Source organism: Mesitornis unicolor, unplaced genomic scaffold (genome assembly GCF_000695765.1).
Source record: "Mesitornis unicolor isolate BGI_N332 unplaced genomic scaffold, ASM69576v1 scaffold33240, whole genome shotgun sequence".
In the NCBI taxonomy this organism is placed as follows: domain Eukaryota; kingdom Metazoa; phylum Chordata; class Aves; order Mesitornithiformes; family Mesitornithidae; genus Mesitornis; species Mesitornis unicolor.
In genome coordinates, this window is record NW_010159488.1 from 6,223 (window position 1) to 18,081 (window position 11,859).

The following is an 11,859-nucleotide window of genomic DNA, read 5'->3' on the forward strand; positions in this document are numbered from 1 at the left end:
TAAATTACTTACTCTTTCTATCATGATACTCCAAAGCATTCAGAATTAGCTATTTAATCTCTATCCAGGCTAAAATGGCTTACTAGAGAAAACTCAGCTTAATAAATTATGTATAAGAATTCATTCTTTTATGTAGCATGTGCGATCATTTGAGCTATAATATCATTTACGGCTGCAACAGAATGAACTGAGCAAATACACTGTGGTACAACCTATTGTAAGTTAGTATCAGTCACAAAGCTCATACACATGGAAAGGAGCAAGTGCCAAAACCAGAACGCTTGCAAGTCCTGCCAAAGGCCCTACACATTCCTAAAGAAGGTGCCAGCAAACTCGCACCTCATCACAAACAAAAGGTAACGACAAGTCTCTGTCATACAAGCTTCTCTCTTCTTATGCTTCCATTGATCTGGAGCCAAGATATCCAGATTGGAAACCCAGAAGTGTTTAAATATTTGTTGTGGAAAAATAGACCTCTATCCAGCCTGTGGATCCTGCTGCACTCCAAACCCACAATATTTCTCTTTCATCTAGCACATCCTCCACAGGGGTGAGTTTGTCACTTGACCATCCCACGCACCTCCAGTGTGTAGACCCTGGTTCCTCTCTAGGGTTTCAAAACCAGATAAAAACATCAAGTTAACCTGCTTTAATTTCACAACATCGTTACAGGAGGAAGTGTGCTGAGAAATCCTCTGTCAGCTTCCTTTCAGCTGCAAAGCCCTTGAGTCTGACACACAGCCACCTGCAGACACACTGCAGTTCCAGTTTCTTAAGATGTTGGAGAAACAGATGCAGCAGCCATGTTTCCAGTTAGATGAAAAATTCAATGACTGGTAGCAGAAAGAGTTAATTAAAGGTCTCCTTTCTCTTCGACTTTAGAAAAAATAAAAAGTTTTCTAAGTCTGAGCTCCAGTGAGAGGTAACTAGACAGCGAAGAACTTCAGGAGGGATTGTAGTTGCTTGAGGAAACTGCCTGGGGAGTCACCTGGCAGTGAGCTGACAGTTTTAGAAAAGAGGGTATTACACCAGTGTTCATCAAGAAAGTGAGTGAAAGGAAACTGTTTTCACAGCACAGACACAGACAACATAGCATGCCAGGGACAGAGCACTGGAAGCATCTTGCTCGGCCATAAAGTCCTTGGACATCATGGGCAGTAACATATCATAACTGCTGCGTCATTCTAGGGAGGGCATAAGGGGACACACAGACAGAAGTGTCCTGCTCTCCCAGCTCAGCTCAAAGCACATTCAAGATCGGTAGGAAGAGCAGCACAAGGAATGGAGGGAAGATGCTTTTTACTTTGCCTAAGTCAAGCTCTAGAGTTAGCTACAGTCAAGACCAATTTGTTTTGGTACCTTACAATGCTCCTGCATGTCTGCTTATTTCTGTCACAGTCATTAATTAGCAAGTGGATCCAGACCCCAGAAAGTGTGAGGGACATCTGTAAGGTCAGGACTGCTGACTGGCACCAAAGAGGTCTAGGACAGGGAGGCCCATTTCTACAAGGGATCAATGAAGAAGACCCAGCAGCCAAGGAATATATGAATATGGTGAAAGAGGGGACCAATGCCAAAGCTCATTTAAGCTGAGCAAACCCTGGCTAGAAAGCACCTTGCACTACACAGTGAGACGCAGCACCATGGCCAAGTGAAGGCAAATGCACCCTGGAGATGGGGACACCTCAGAGGAATATGCAAGCCTAAAAATATACCCATGAGAACCTTCAAGCAAAACATCCCCAAAACTGCTTTTTCATGTATTTGGAATCTGTATGAATACATTTGGGATGAATATACAGTATCTACATTTCAACTAGTTGAACACTTTCAGAACCAGATAGAAATCTGTTTATTGAAATGAAAAGTGTAATTCTGGTATTTATATTCCAAATGATATGCAATGCATTACAAACGTAACTCACAGAAGGTACTAGTTCATCTGACTTTTACAAAATTCCATTTGCAGAAATAGACCAGGAGAAGTGCTAGAAGCGTCAGGCTGGAGAGCTATTTCTATAAAAGATTCACAGATACTTAACCAAATTAAGTTCCAAACTCTAAAAAGTTGCCTTGTAATATGCATTATCACCAAAGTATTGTAACTTCTTTGCATTTCCAAAAGAGTATCTTATTTACATTGTTTAACATTTGCATTCTGATTGCAATCAGCCTTATTTCAATAAAATAAAGAAAATTATAGTCTGCTAACCCAGAACCATCAAACTCTCACTTCTGTTGTCAATCAGCACCACTTTTCTACTGACTGTAACTCAATTAAGTCCAATTATTTGAATAACTGGATGGAAACTGCTATCATAAAATGTACCTTTTCATTAGGAACATTTTGTGTAGAAAATTGATAGCACAGGAATTACGATATTGTGATTAAAAAGTGTTTTGTAACCTGGTCTGGGAAAAGCTACAGCAAATAACATGAAAGGAAAAAGTGTCAATTCTGGGGTAGGTATTTGATTCTGAAATTGCAACTTTTGGCTCAGAGCAGGTCCAAAGCCATCTCAATACCAAATTCTATAATTTCTTTTATTTCTTATATTGTTTCATACCAGGCAAGTAGCTGTTTTTTAAACTTAGTTTTTAACAGGACATCTCTCTCAATCTTCTTGCAGCTGTATATCTTCTCCTTGTCCTGCAGTAGTTCAATGTCTTTTTGAAAGAAAGGTCCTATGAGGAAATTCGCAATCTTAAATTTGCTTTGTAGTTTTTAATTACACCAATTTTCTAACAAAGCTTTTATTTTTTTGACCAAAGTGTGGATAGCACATTCTTCCTTGCCCAATACTGAAAAGTTGAACTCTCATATTAATAGCATAGAAAACATAGAAAACATCACCACACTATTTTAATTTCAGTATGCAAACTCTAGGTACCAAAAAAAAAATAAAAAATCCACAACAACAATATTCTAGGCCTAAAGTCCAATTTTACAAAACAGACTTCAAAGATTAAAAGGTTTCTATTTTTTCAGGTGTAATTATTTAGGACCTACTTGGCATCTGGAAGTTACCACAGAGAACTGGTTTTAGGAACAAAAAAACCTATGAAACACATTTCTTTAGTTGATCTCAAGTATCTTTATATCATAATATTTTAAAGCAAGTATAGGTGCTCCAACGTATTTAGTTTCAATGTAACACTATTGCCTTCTACGTTACATCATAAAATCATATCAACTCAATTATACCTACTACAGTTTTAATAAATTCCTATAGATATGGTTCACTGAAGATTACACAGAGAATTTAAAATGAGATATTATGATGATTCATATTTGACAAAATAACTTGAACTGGCACATTAAAAGAGCCCAAATAAATCTAGGAGTTAGCAGTGTCTCTTAGGCAAGCTCTGAAAAACCTTCTTAGAAGAGAGGCTACAAAGAATGGTAGCATTCAAGCAATTCAGTTTTTCATGCAGACAGTCCTTAAAAGTTATAATTTTAATGGTATATATTAAAATTAAAGCTACTTACCCTTTTTCTCAAGTTGTAGGTCAAAATGAGATTTCTGGAGAAGGAATGGGAAAAGGCTGTATAGAACTCCAGCACTTTCTGCAAGGCATCTCTCTTAATCACATGAAGATCACAGTAAGTCAAAGCTCTTACATTAGCACAGGACTGGGCGAGGGTAGACTCCTTCCAGAAGACATCACCGAAAACATCTCCTTTACCTAGAAAACAGTAGCAGTATTGCTTTCAATAACTGCTATTTTCACAAAAAGAATATAAAAAAAGATATATCCAATTTATGAAGCCAAGGTTCTTCTATGCAGTCAGAAAAATTCTGTCTGGAAAAAAATATTTGAAATACTCCACTGATAACCTTTTCCACTATATTTTTGTTAATTACAACATCCCAGCAAAATTTCAGAAGAATAAACCACAATCAAAAAGTGTATCATGTGACAAGTCCCCTTTAAATATCAGCAAAGGTTTTTCACTAGAAATCAAGAAGAGCAGTTCATTCTTGGTTCATTTATCTTCTGATCCCTTTCAAAGACATTAATTAAGAGGAAATGTTTTTTCCCTTTCTTCTTTAAACTGGCACAGAATGAATTCATTTCTTACATCTATGTTACTGAGTTTTCTTAATCTGGCAAACAACTACCCACTATTGTGTCACTGAAATCATCTTGTATAACATGTCAGTGCAGTTACAGGCTGTAATGAAACGCTACTGTACGTCAGTATTAAAGAAAGCTTGCCCTAGTTCACCAGATCACCATAAAAGTTTGTCTTTACAACAGTACAAAAGAGCAGATGTCACAACACTGGTGGCTCTAACGCTTTGCAGCTGGTAGTAGTCTCAACAAAATCTTTCAGTAGTTGTGGGTGTGTTACCTCACAAAATACAAAGGAGGTTTAATGCCGCAGGATTGTACAAAACAAGAAGAGTACAGGTTAGTCACCGTCAAGATAATACACACTGTATACTGGAAGAAAGAAAACATGGCTATTTACTTACAACCTTCCCATGAGCCTGTGTCTATGAGCTTGGGGCAGAGAGTGAAATCCCTACGGAGAAATACTGCAACGACGGCCAAAATGCCAGGCAACTATACGAAAATCTGCCTGAGGAGCAGCCCTCAGTCAGGATTCCACTGGTTATGCCCCAAGTCAGGCTGGGCACAAAAGGGAGTGTTTAGGATAAAGTTATGAGCTACTTTACAGAGTAATGTTTTGGGTTTTTTTCTATTTTCCAACATATAATGCTAACAAGGTAAGAATATTAAGTTGTTACCCTGAGAATGAAAAACTACATTGCTCTTGCTCTGAATGGTATTTTGATCTTAAACCACTGCTGTGTTATATCACCACTGCACATCACTTTTGAGACAAACAACAAAGAAATACATTCACTATGTCTATCAAGCTGTGGTAGGGATGGGCCAGATGGTGCCTTGTCTTATAAGTATTACTTTCCTTGTAGCAATTCTTAAAGTCAAGGCATCAAAACTTATTAGTTTATTGACTTCACCTGGGCCCTTTTAGATTTCATTTCCTAAATAAATAGTCATGTATGAAAGTCTGTATGAAAGTCAAGAGAATTCTCAAGAGTAAAGAGGTCAAGAAAACTAAATTAAACCCAGAACTCCCATCTCAGCCCTTTAGCTGTACTTCCACCTTTATGCGATCATTCCCATTAGATGATAAGAGTTATCTCTTAGAGAACAAACTATCAGCCTGATGGTAAGCTACGCTGTAGTGCAATAAACCGTGGTTCACACTGACATGCTCCCAAGTCTTCCACAGAAGCCCTGCACAGTCCACCTGTCAGGGACCAGTTCAGTCCCTGAACACTTCGGAGGAGCACAGACTGTATTTCCATTTTAAATGCACATATACACTGAAACCAGCTGTTCCATAAGCACAGTTTTCCCCCACAAAGTTAGGCAAAGGCACCTTAATGATACCCTTTCTTCCACCTCTAGCCTTTTTACATAGGACGGTACCAACATCAAGAAATACTACAAAGGCTGCATATCAGTAAGCACAGTGGTAGACCCATAGCTCAGTGCAGAAAGCAACTTTTCATTTTAATGACAATGACTTTTCACATTTTCAATTATTTAAACATATGCTTTTTCAGTAGATACATTAAAAATGGCCTAAGAAAAAAGCTTCCATGCGCTTAAAATAGATCATCATCTACAGGGCTTTTAGACAGACAAATGCACAATGTATTCAAAATTGAAGTGAAACAATTTTTACTCACCATAAAAGTGATACGCTTCACTGGGTAAAAATGGATTGTTTGCCTTTGGAATAAATATGCTTTTACTCACAATCATCCAGGCAATTAGCTAAACAACTGTTTTAATTAACGCTCTGGAATCCATCAAGTACAGAAATGTGCCATCGCTGATGAGCAACAGTTAGAGGTGGTAGTCCAAGCATAAGGGAGAGGAATTCTAGCTCATTTCTAAGTTTATTTATTAACATTTTCAGACAGGTTTCCTTGCCTTAAAATGAAAATAATTATTTTACTGTCCTACTGTAGCATGAAGAATAATTAGTACAATGCAAGTACAAACAGTATGGTGCTGCTTTGCCTGCATAGGAAACAACATGCAGCAGAATTTAGTTATGTCTTGCTCTTTTAAAAATTTAATTCTGCTTGTCACATAACAAAAAAACCCCACAACTGTGTGCTCACTGGTGGCAGCAACCCCAGTTTCCCCTTGCTATTTGTAACTACCAAAAAACTCCCACTCCTGCAGCTTCTTGCCACCCCAGGGAGCCACTATCCATTCGTGGCAAGAGCAGCACACGATGGAGCTACGTCTGCCAGGTAGCACATGAATCACAAACTGAGTCAGATCACAGAAGCCTCAGTTTTTAAGAAACAAGCCAGGCTAAAAGAAGGAGTTCTACTGTTTTCTATCATTAACAATTTCCTTGAAGTTAATTGAGTTAACAGCCAGTGATCTAGTCAAAAATCAATCCTACATTACAGTTCAATTTCCAAAGGAAGTCATACGTGCAAGCATCACACAGCTTTGTTTCTGTCAAGTGTGTGTTCTAAATAATACATACCAAAAGTATCAATCTAGATTGTCAGATTCTAAAAAACTTGTGTTTGACATTCATAGAAAAATGCGGGGAAAAAAGGACAAAGTCTTTATAGTAAGCAGGAATTAAAATTCCACCCAGAAGTATCTGCACTGGATTAGAACAATTGTTGCTTTATACATGATAAGGAACTGGATACCATCTCCCTTCATTTATATATTCTCCATAATGTAAGATCAATCACTTAGGATAAAAGGAAAGAAAAGAAAAAAAAACAAATGAGGGCAGATTACGTGGGTGTTTTATCAAAAACATCTGTAATTGGAAAGCAAGAAGAGTAAGACGTGTAAGTGTGTCAGAAGGTGCTTGGCAAAGTCTAATGGCTGCATTAGAGAATCTCAGTCAAAAGCCTCATGTTGCATATAACTCCAGGCTTTATATATTTCACCTTAACTCTGAAGAAAGATCAAAAACTAGAGAAATGCAGATGGCCATTTGTTTGTCAAATTTTGCATTCTCATTCCCAGCTTGCTGAATTCCAGTAATTTGCCAGGAACACTATCTGTCGATCACACTTAAAGTGGATGATCTAAGCTTTTACCATCAATCATTTATATTCCCTGCTGGATTTGTGGGCTGAAGACCTTTTCCACTGTCAGCTCTGTATGCACTGGAAAGCCAAATAGTCTTCTGCCTTTTAGGTTTGATTGTTTGTTTTAACTGTAATAACAAGTCCCAAACCCTGATATATTTAAACAGTGAAGAATTATTTTATAAAACTAACACCTTCTCTTTCCATATTTATTCTTTCCCAGTCTTTTCTCCATATAAATTTGCTATTCATCTTAAAAGTGAAAAGAGGATTTCTCTGTTACCACTGCTAATTCAGCCTGAGTCAGGCAAAAGATCAAGCCACATCCATTCTGTCTCCTGAAAGCAGGACTGGTAATGAAGATCAGATTATTGCAATTTAGTGACATGTTTTGCTGATTCTGTTTGAGGACAGAACCACGCTCATGCTTTATCGCTGTAAGGCCTTGATGTGCCCACCAAAGCAACCCTTAGTTTCTTCACTCCTACAAACAGAAACTATTGAAGAACTCTCAGAGAGAAGATATTCCATCCTACTCTGGAAAAATATGCCTCTGTGAAATATTTTGATTGATAATATATTTAATTAATATATTTAATTTAAGTCGTGGTGTAGTTTTGGTGTGATACTGTAACAGGAGCTGGCTGAGAAGATGAGGCCAGGGATCCGTGTGCTGAAGGTCTTCCAAGTCAATATAGGCTTTGATGGGATTCACACCAATCCATGGATTTTCAGTACATCAGACAAAATATTGGTGTTAGAATCACTCTCAAATCAATAGTAATAGTTGTTACAGCAGCCAATACCAGAATCTGTCTCAGAAAGATTCTTCTGTAGGAAAACTGTGATCTGCTGTAGTCTCAGCAGACCCAAAGATAAGCTAGAATGACCAAACACCACTCGATGGTGCCTCTGCAGCAATGCAGCACTAAGCATATCCTGAAAATCAGGTGTTAGCAAATACTGTTATCAGCAATGCTGATCACAGCAGTTGCCACACCTGCGCAATGACTTTCCAAGCACAGCTCCCCAAAGCACCCACACAGACCTGCACCCCTGGGATTTGTTCTCCACCTTCAAGCAGTGGTAAACAAACTGCTGTAAAGGTAAACACAGCTTCTCTCTGGGTTGGTCTTTATTCTGGTGTCTGCTCAGTGACAATGCTGCTGAAACTTAAAAACAAATAAAAAACTTGACCTGATTTTATCTTTTATTTTTCTCCTCCTAAACAGATTTGAACAGACCCAGAGGATCGAAAATTAGTCCATGTCACAGGGTCCTACCAATTGTATTCAAGCATAATTCCACTAAGGATAGTGTATGTACCCCTACTGTTCAAAGCCAGTTATGTGAGATTTGGGTCAAACCCAAGTGGTCACCACTTGTCTATTTGCCTTCAACAGGAAATCTTTCCCTCTTCTTTCTTCCCCCATCTGAGTAACGCATCCAGTTTAAATCTTCCCATTTTACAGAGAGAAGAGTGAGTCAGGGTAAGTAGAGGCACCAGAGCAAAAATAATTTTCCCTCTTGATGCACTGTTTTTAGGCAACAAATATCTGCCTGCCAGAAAAAACAGAGCTACCATTTGGCAAAAAGGTAGAGTGTTCAGAGTATTTGTCCCACAGATAAATTGCACAACTTGACAGCCACTGAATAGCCTGTAGTTTGGTCCTCCAACACAATACAGCTGTCAGGAGATGATGCATGGAAGTGATTTGCTGCTTCAGATTTTCTTAAGTTTCCTCAAGTGCAAACCGAGACACATAATGAGAAGTGAATGACCAACTGCACTGCAGAGAATGCACTATTTTTCATTAACCAGAGGTTTTTAATCACTCTTTTCCTCTAATAGGACTATACCGAAAAAAAAGAAAAAAAAGAAAAAGCTAGAGTATCAGTGCCACAGAAACCAAAAGAAGTGTTATAGTAATAATAAACTGAAATGGAATTTTCAGTGATTTGCCTGATGCATGAATAGAAACATAGTGTATCTGTTCATGTTTTAAAACACAGTTGGCAACATTTTCCAGACAGTTTACTATACAACTGCATCAATTTTCTCTGTTGAAGAACATTACTGTACAGAAAAAACTCAACATTTATTTCAGAGCACAGGATGAGTAGCAACAACATGAATTAGTTACAGCTAAGATTTCTATTATTATTATAATTAATGTGTTTATCTCCCTGAGTAGCGCATGGATTATATTTCACTACTTGACTTACTGTGATGAGAAGAAGAGTTTTAAAATGTCACTAGGCCCCACCAGGCTTATTCACAAAAAACTTGGAGGCTTCACCAGAATCTGAATCATTTATCCTTATTTGCTTTTTAATGGTTACTGTAAAAAATGTTGTAAATGTGGTCAGTTGGCACAAACTCAGAATACAGGGAAGTTTCCAGCTCAAATAACCAGAGTCACAAAGGTATTTGAAGTTATTTGCATTGGTTAAGTAATAGAAAAAACACAGCTCAATTTGTTGTTGTCATTACATGGACGGTGTTAGTTCTCTGAACAAAAAAACTATATGAGAGGCTCAAGCTGCAATATCCTCAGAGTTATTCTCCAATGTCTTAGAAACAGGCTTTATGTTATAGCTGTTTTTTGAAGTTTACATTATAGATCCAAAATTTGGGTTTTTTTAGATTTCAGAGAAAAGCATTCAAAGAGTTTAAAATACATATAAAGTAAAAATGTTTACAACCTCACAAAGTTCATAGCTACAGTATACTTCAATTTATTTAATATTTCTAGCAAATCCTTGAAGATATATTTATCAATGTTTCAGAAACATACCTCTGAAAAATGTTTTTATTTGAAACTTGGAGAAAACAAAGAAGAATAAGTATTCTGTGAAAATTTTTTAAAATTTATTTTTAACTTAGCTTTTCAGTGAAAAAATAAAGTTACTATTCTTCCTCCAAAATTCTGAGATAGAAACAAAACCCTACTCAAAACAAAAATGAAAATTAATTCAGTGCATCACTTGCCAGAAATCAGGGCCTTTCTAGAAATCCAGTTTCAATTTCTTTGTTAAATTATAACTTCTACCTCTTCACATCTCTGTTTGGAGTCCACAGACAAACATGATGGGCAAGCCTTCCTAAAGCAGCCTGAGATATCAAGTAGCATGCTGCAACAGAGGCATTCATCTCTACCACAACTGAATTTTAGCTGCCAGTGCCTCATGAATCACTGTCGCCTGCAACTTGGAGACATGACCGTTTCCAAAGGGGACTTCTTCCACATCTTGTGCTGTTAGACTACTGAAGACCACATTATGCAAAGCTGCATAACTTTGCAACAATAAAGCATGAAACCCTAGAAAAAAATGAACTAATTTAAAGTGCCAAATTCACGACTGAGGCCTCTATTCACAGGAAATCTCCCTCTTCCCCACTTATACCAGTAAGTCATTAATGAAGTGTTTTAAAAATCTTTTTCTCCAATAACCTGCATAGTCTTAGACCTTCTATTGATATCAGAGGACAGGGGCTTTGGTGATTCCTACATTTATTGCCGTACCAGAAGTTAGGCATAGAACAAGCAATGTCTGGCTGAAGTTTCAAAATAGGCAACTCCTGATGTCAACCCACACTACATTTTCTAGACGTCTGAAGCACAGCAATAAGGAGTACTCTCTGTCCAAAAACACCATTTGGAAATAAACCCCTATCTCTCAATAAAGGTTTTAGTGCCGCTCTATGGAATTAAAATTTTGTATTAATGTAGAGCTCTTTATGCCATAGTTAGATGGTGTCTTTTAAAAAGTTTAGCCTGATCGCCACTTCTAATTCTTTTGCTAATAGTGTGCTTGGACACACATTGAGGAAATTAGACTTTTAAAATTGCTCTTTCAGTTGAATTACTTCATAACAACATGCAGCTTGTCCAACCTGCCCATATATGTCAACCAGGAAAAAACCCACAAAAGCTTTAAACTATAAATAGAAAAAGAGCAATAGAACTACTGAAGATAAAGCTGGATTTTAATTTTAATCATTCCTTTTACAAAGCACCGCTGGTCACGTTACAGTCTTATTCAACAGCACAAACAATGCTGTGACGTTAGATACTGTGTTATGAAAATAATAAGAAAACTCTAATGCCATCCATAATCCTGCAACCACTTCTTAAGCTTAAAAGCACAGCAGCTTGGCATTTTTAACACAGGGATGTTTACCTAAATTTAAAACTCAGATAAAAAATGAAGTGGAGAAGTAAGGGACTTTTTTCAAAGACTTGACATTAAATAACAGCAGGCCCCAAAACACACAATTAAATTCTGAAAATGGAGTTGTACACAAACAAAGCAGTTTAGTTTAGGAAAGCCTGAGTTAGCTCAGGTACTGGTGACAGTCTAAAGATGGCAGCCTGGGCTCAGCACAGTTGACTTGTCTGACATCTTCAAGCCTGCCGAGAAGCAATCTTAACACGATTGTGTGGAAGATGCAATGCTTTTCCACTGAGAAGGTCTAAAACAAACAATACTTCTGCACTGCTATTTTTCCTCCTCTAAAATAAACCACCTCTGTGGTGCAGCTGCCCTTGCAGTTTGCACTGTCCTATCTGGATGCAAATCTGTGCTACCAAAATCTGAATCAAGCCTCTTGTGTACATCTGAATGAACTGCTTATGGCTAAATGAGGAAGCTAAAGCAGTTGAAAAGAAAACAAATAATTATTCTTATAACGTTCCTTTAAGATTGCAATTAGATCAAATTAAATCAGCAG

General features: G+C 37.5%; 1 protein-coding gene across 1 annotated transcript in view; it reads right to left on the reverse strand.

Moving 5' to 3' along the window:
* Positions 1-3,493: 3,493 nt before the first annotated feature.
* The window catches only part of LOC104542530 (potassium voltage-gated channel subfamily H member 1-like), a gene marked incomplete at both ends in the record, with an annotated part of 18,006 nt that continues 9,640 nt past the window's right edge, over positions 3,494-11,859 (reverse strand). The window contains one exon of the mRNA XM_010186877.1: positions 3,494-3,690. Within this exon, the coding sequence (XP_010185179.1) occupies positions 3,494-3,690 (197 nt within the window). The remainder of the gene's footprint in view (positions 3,691-11,859) is intronic.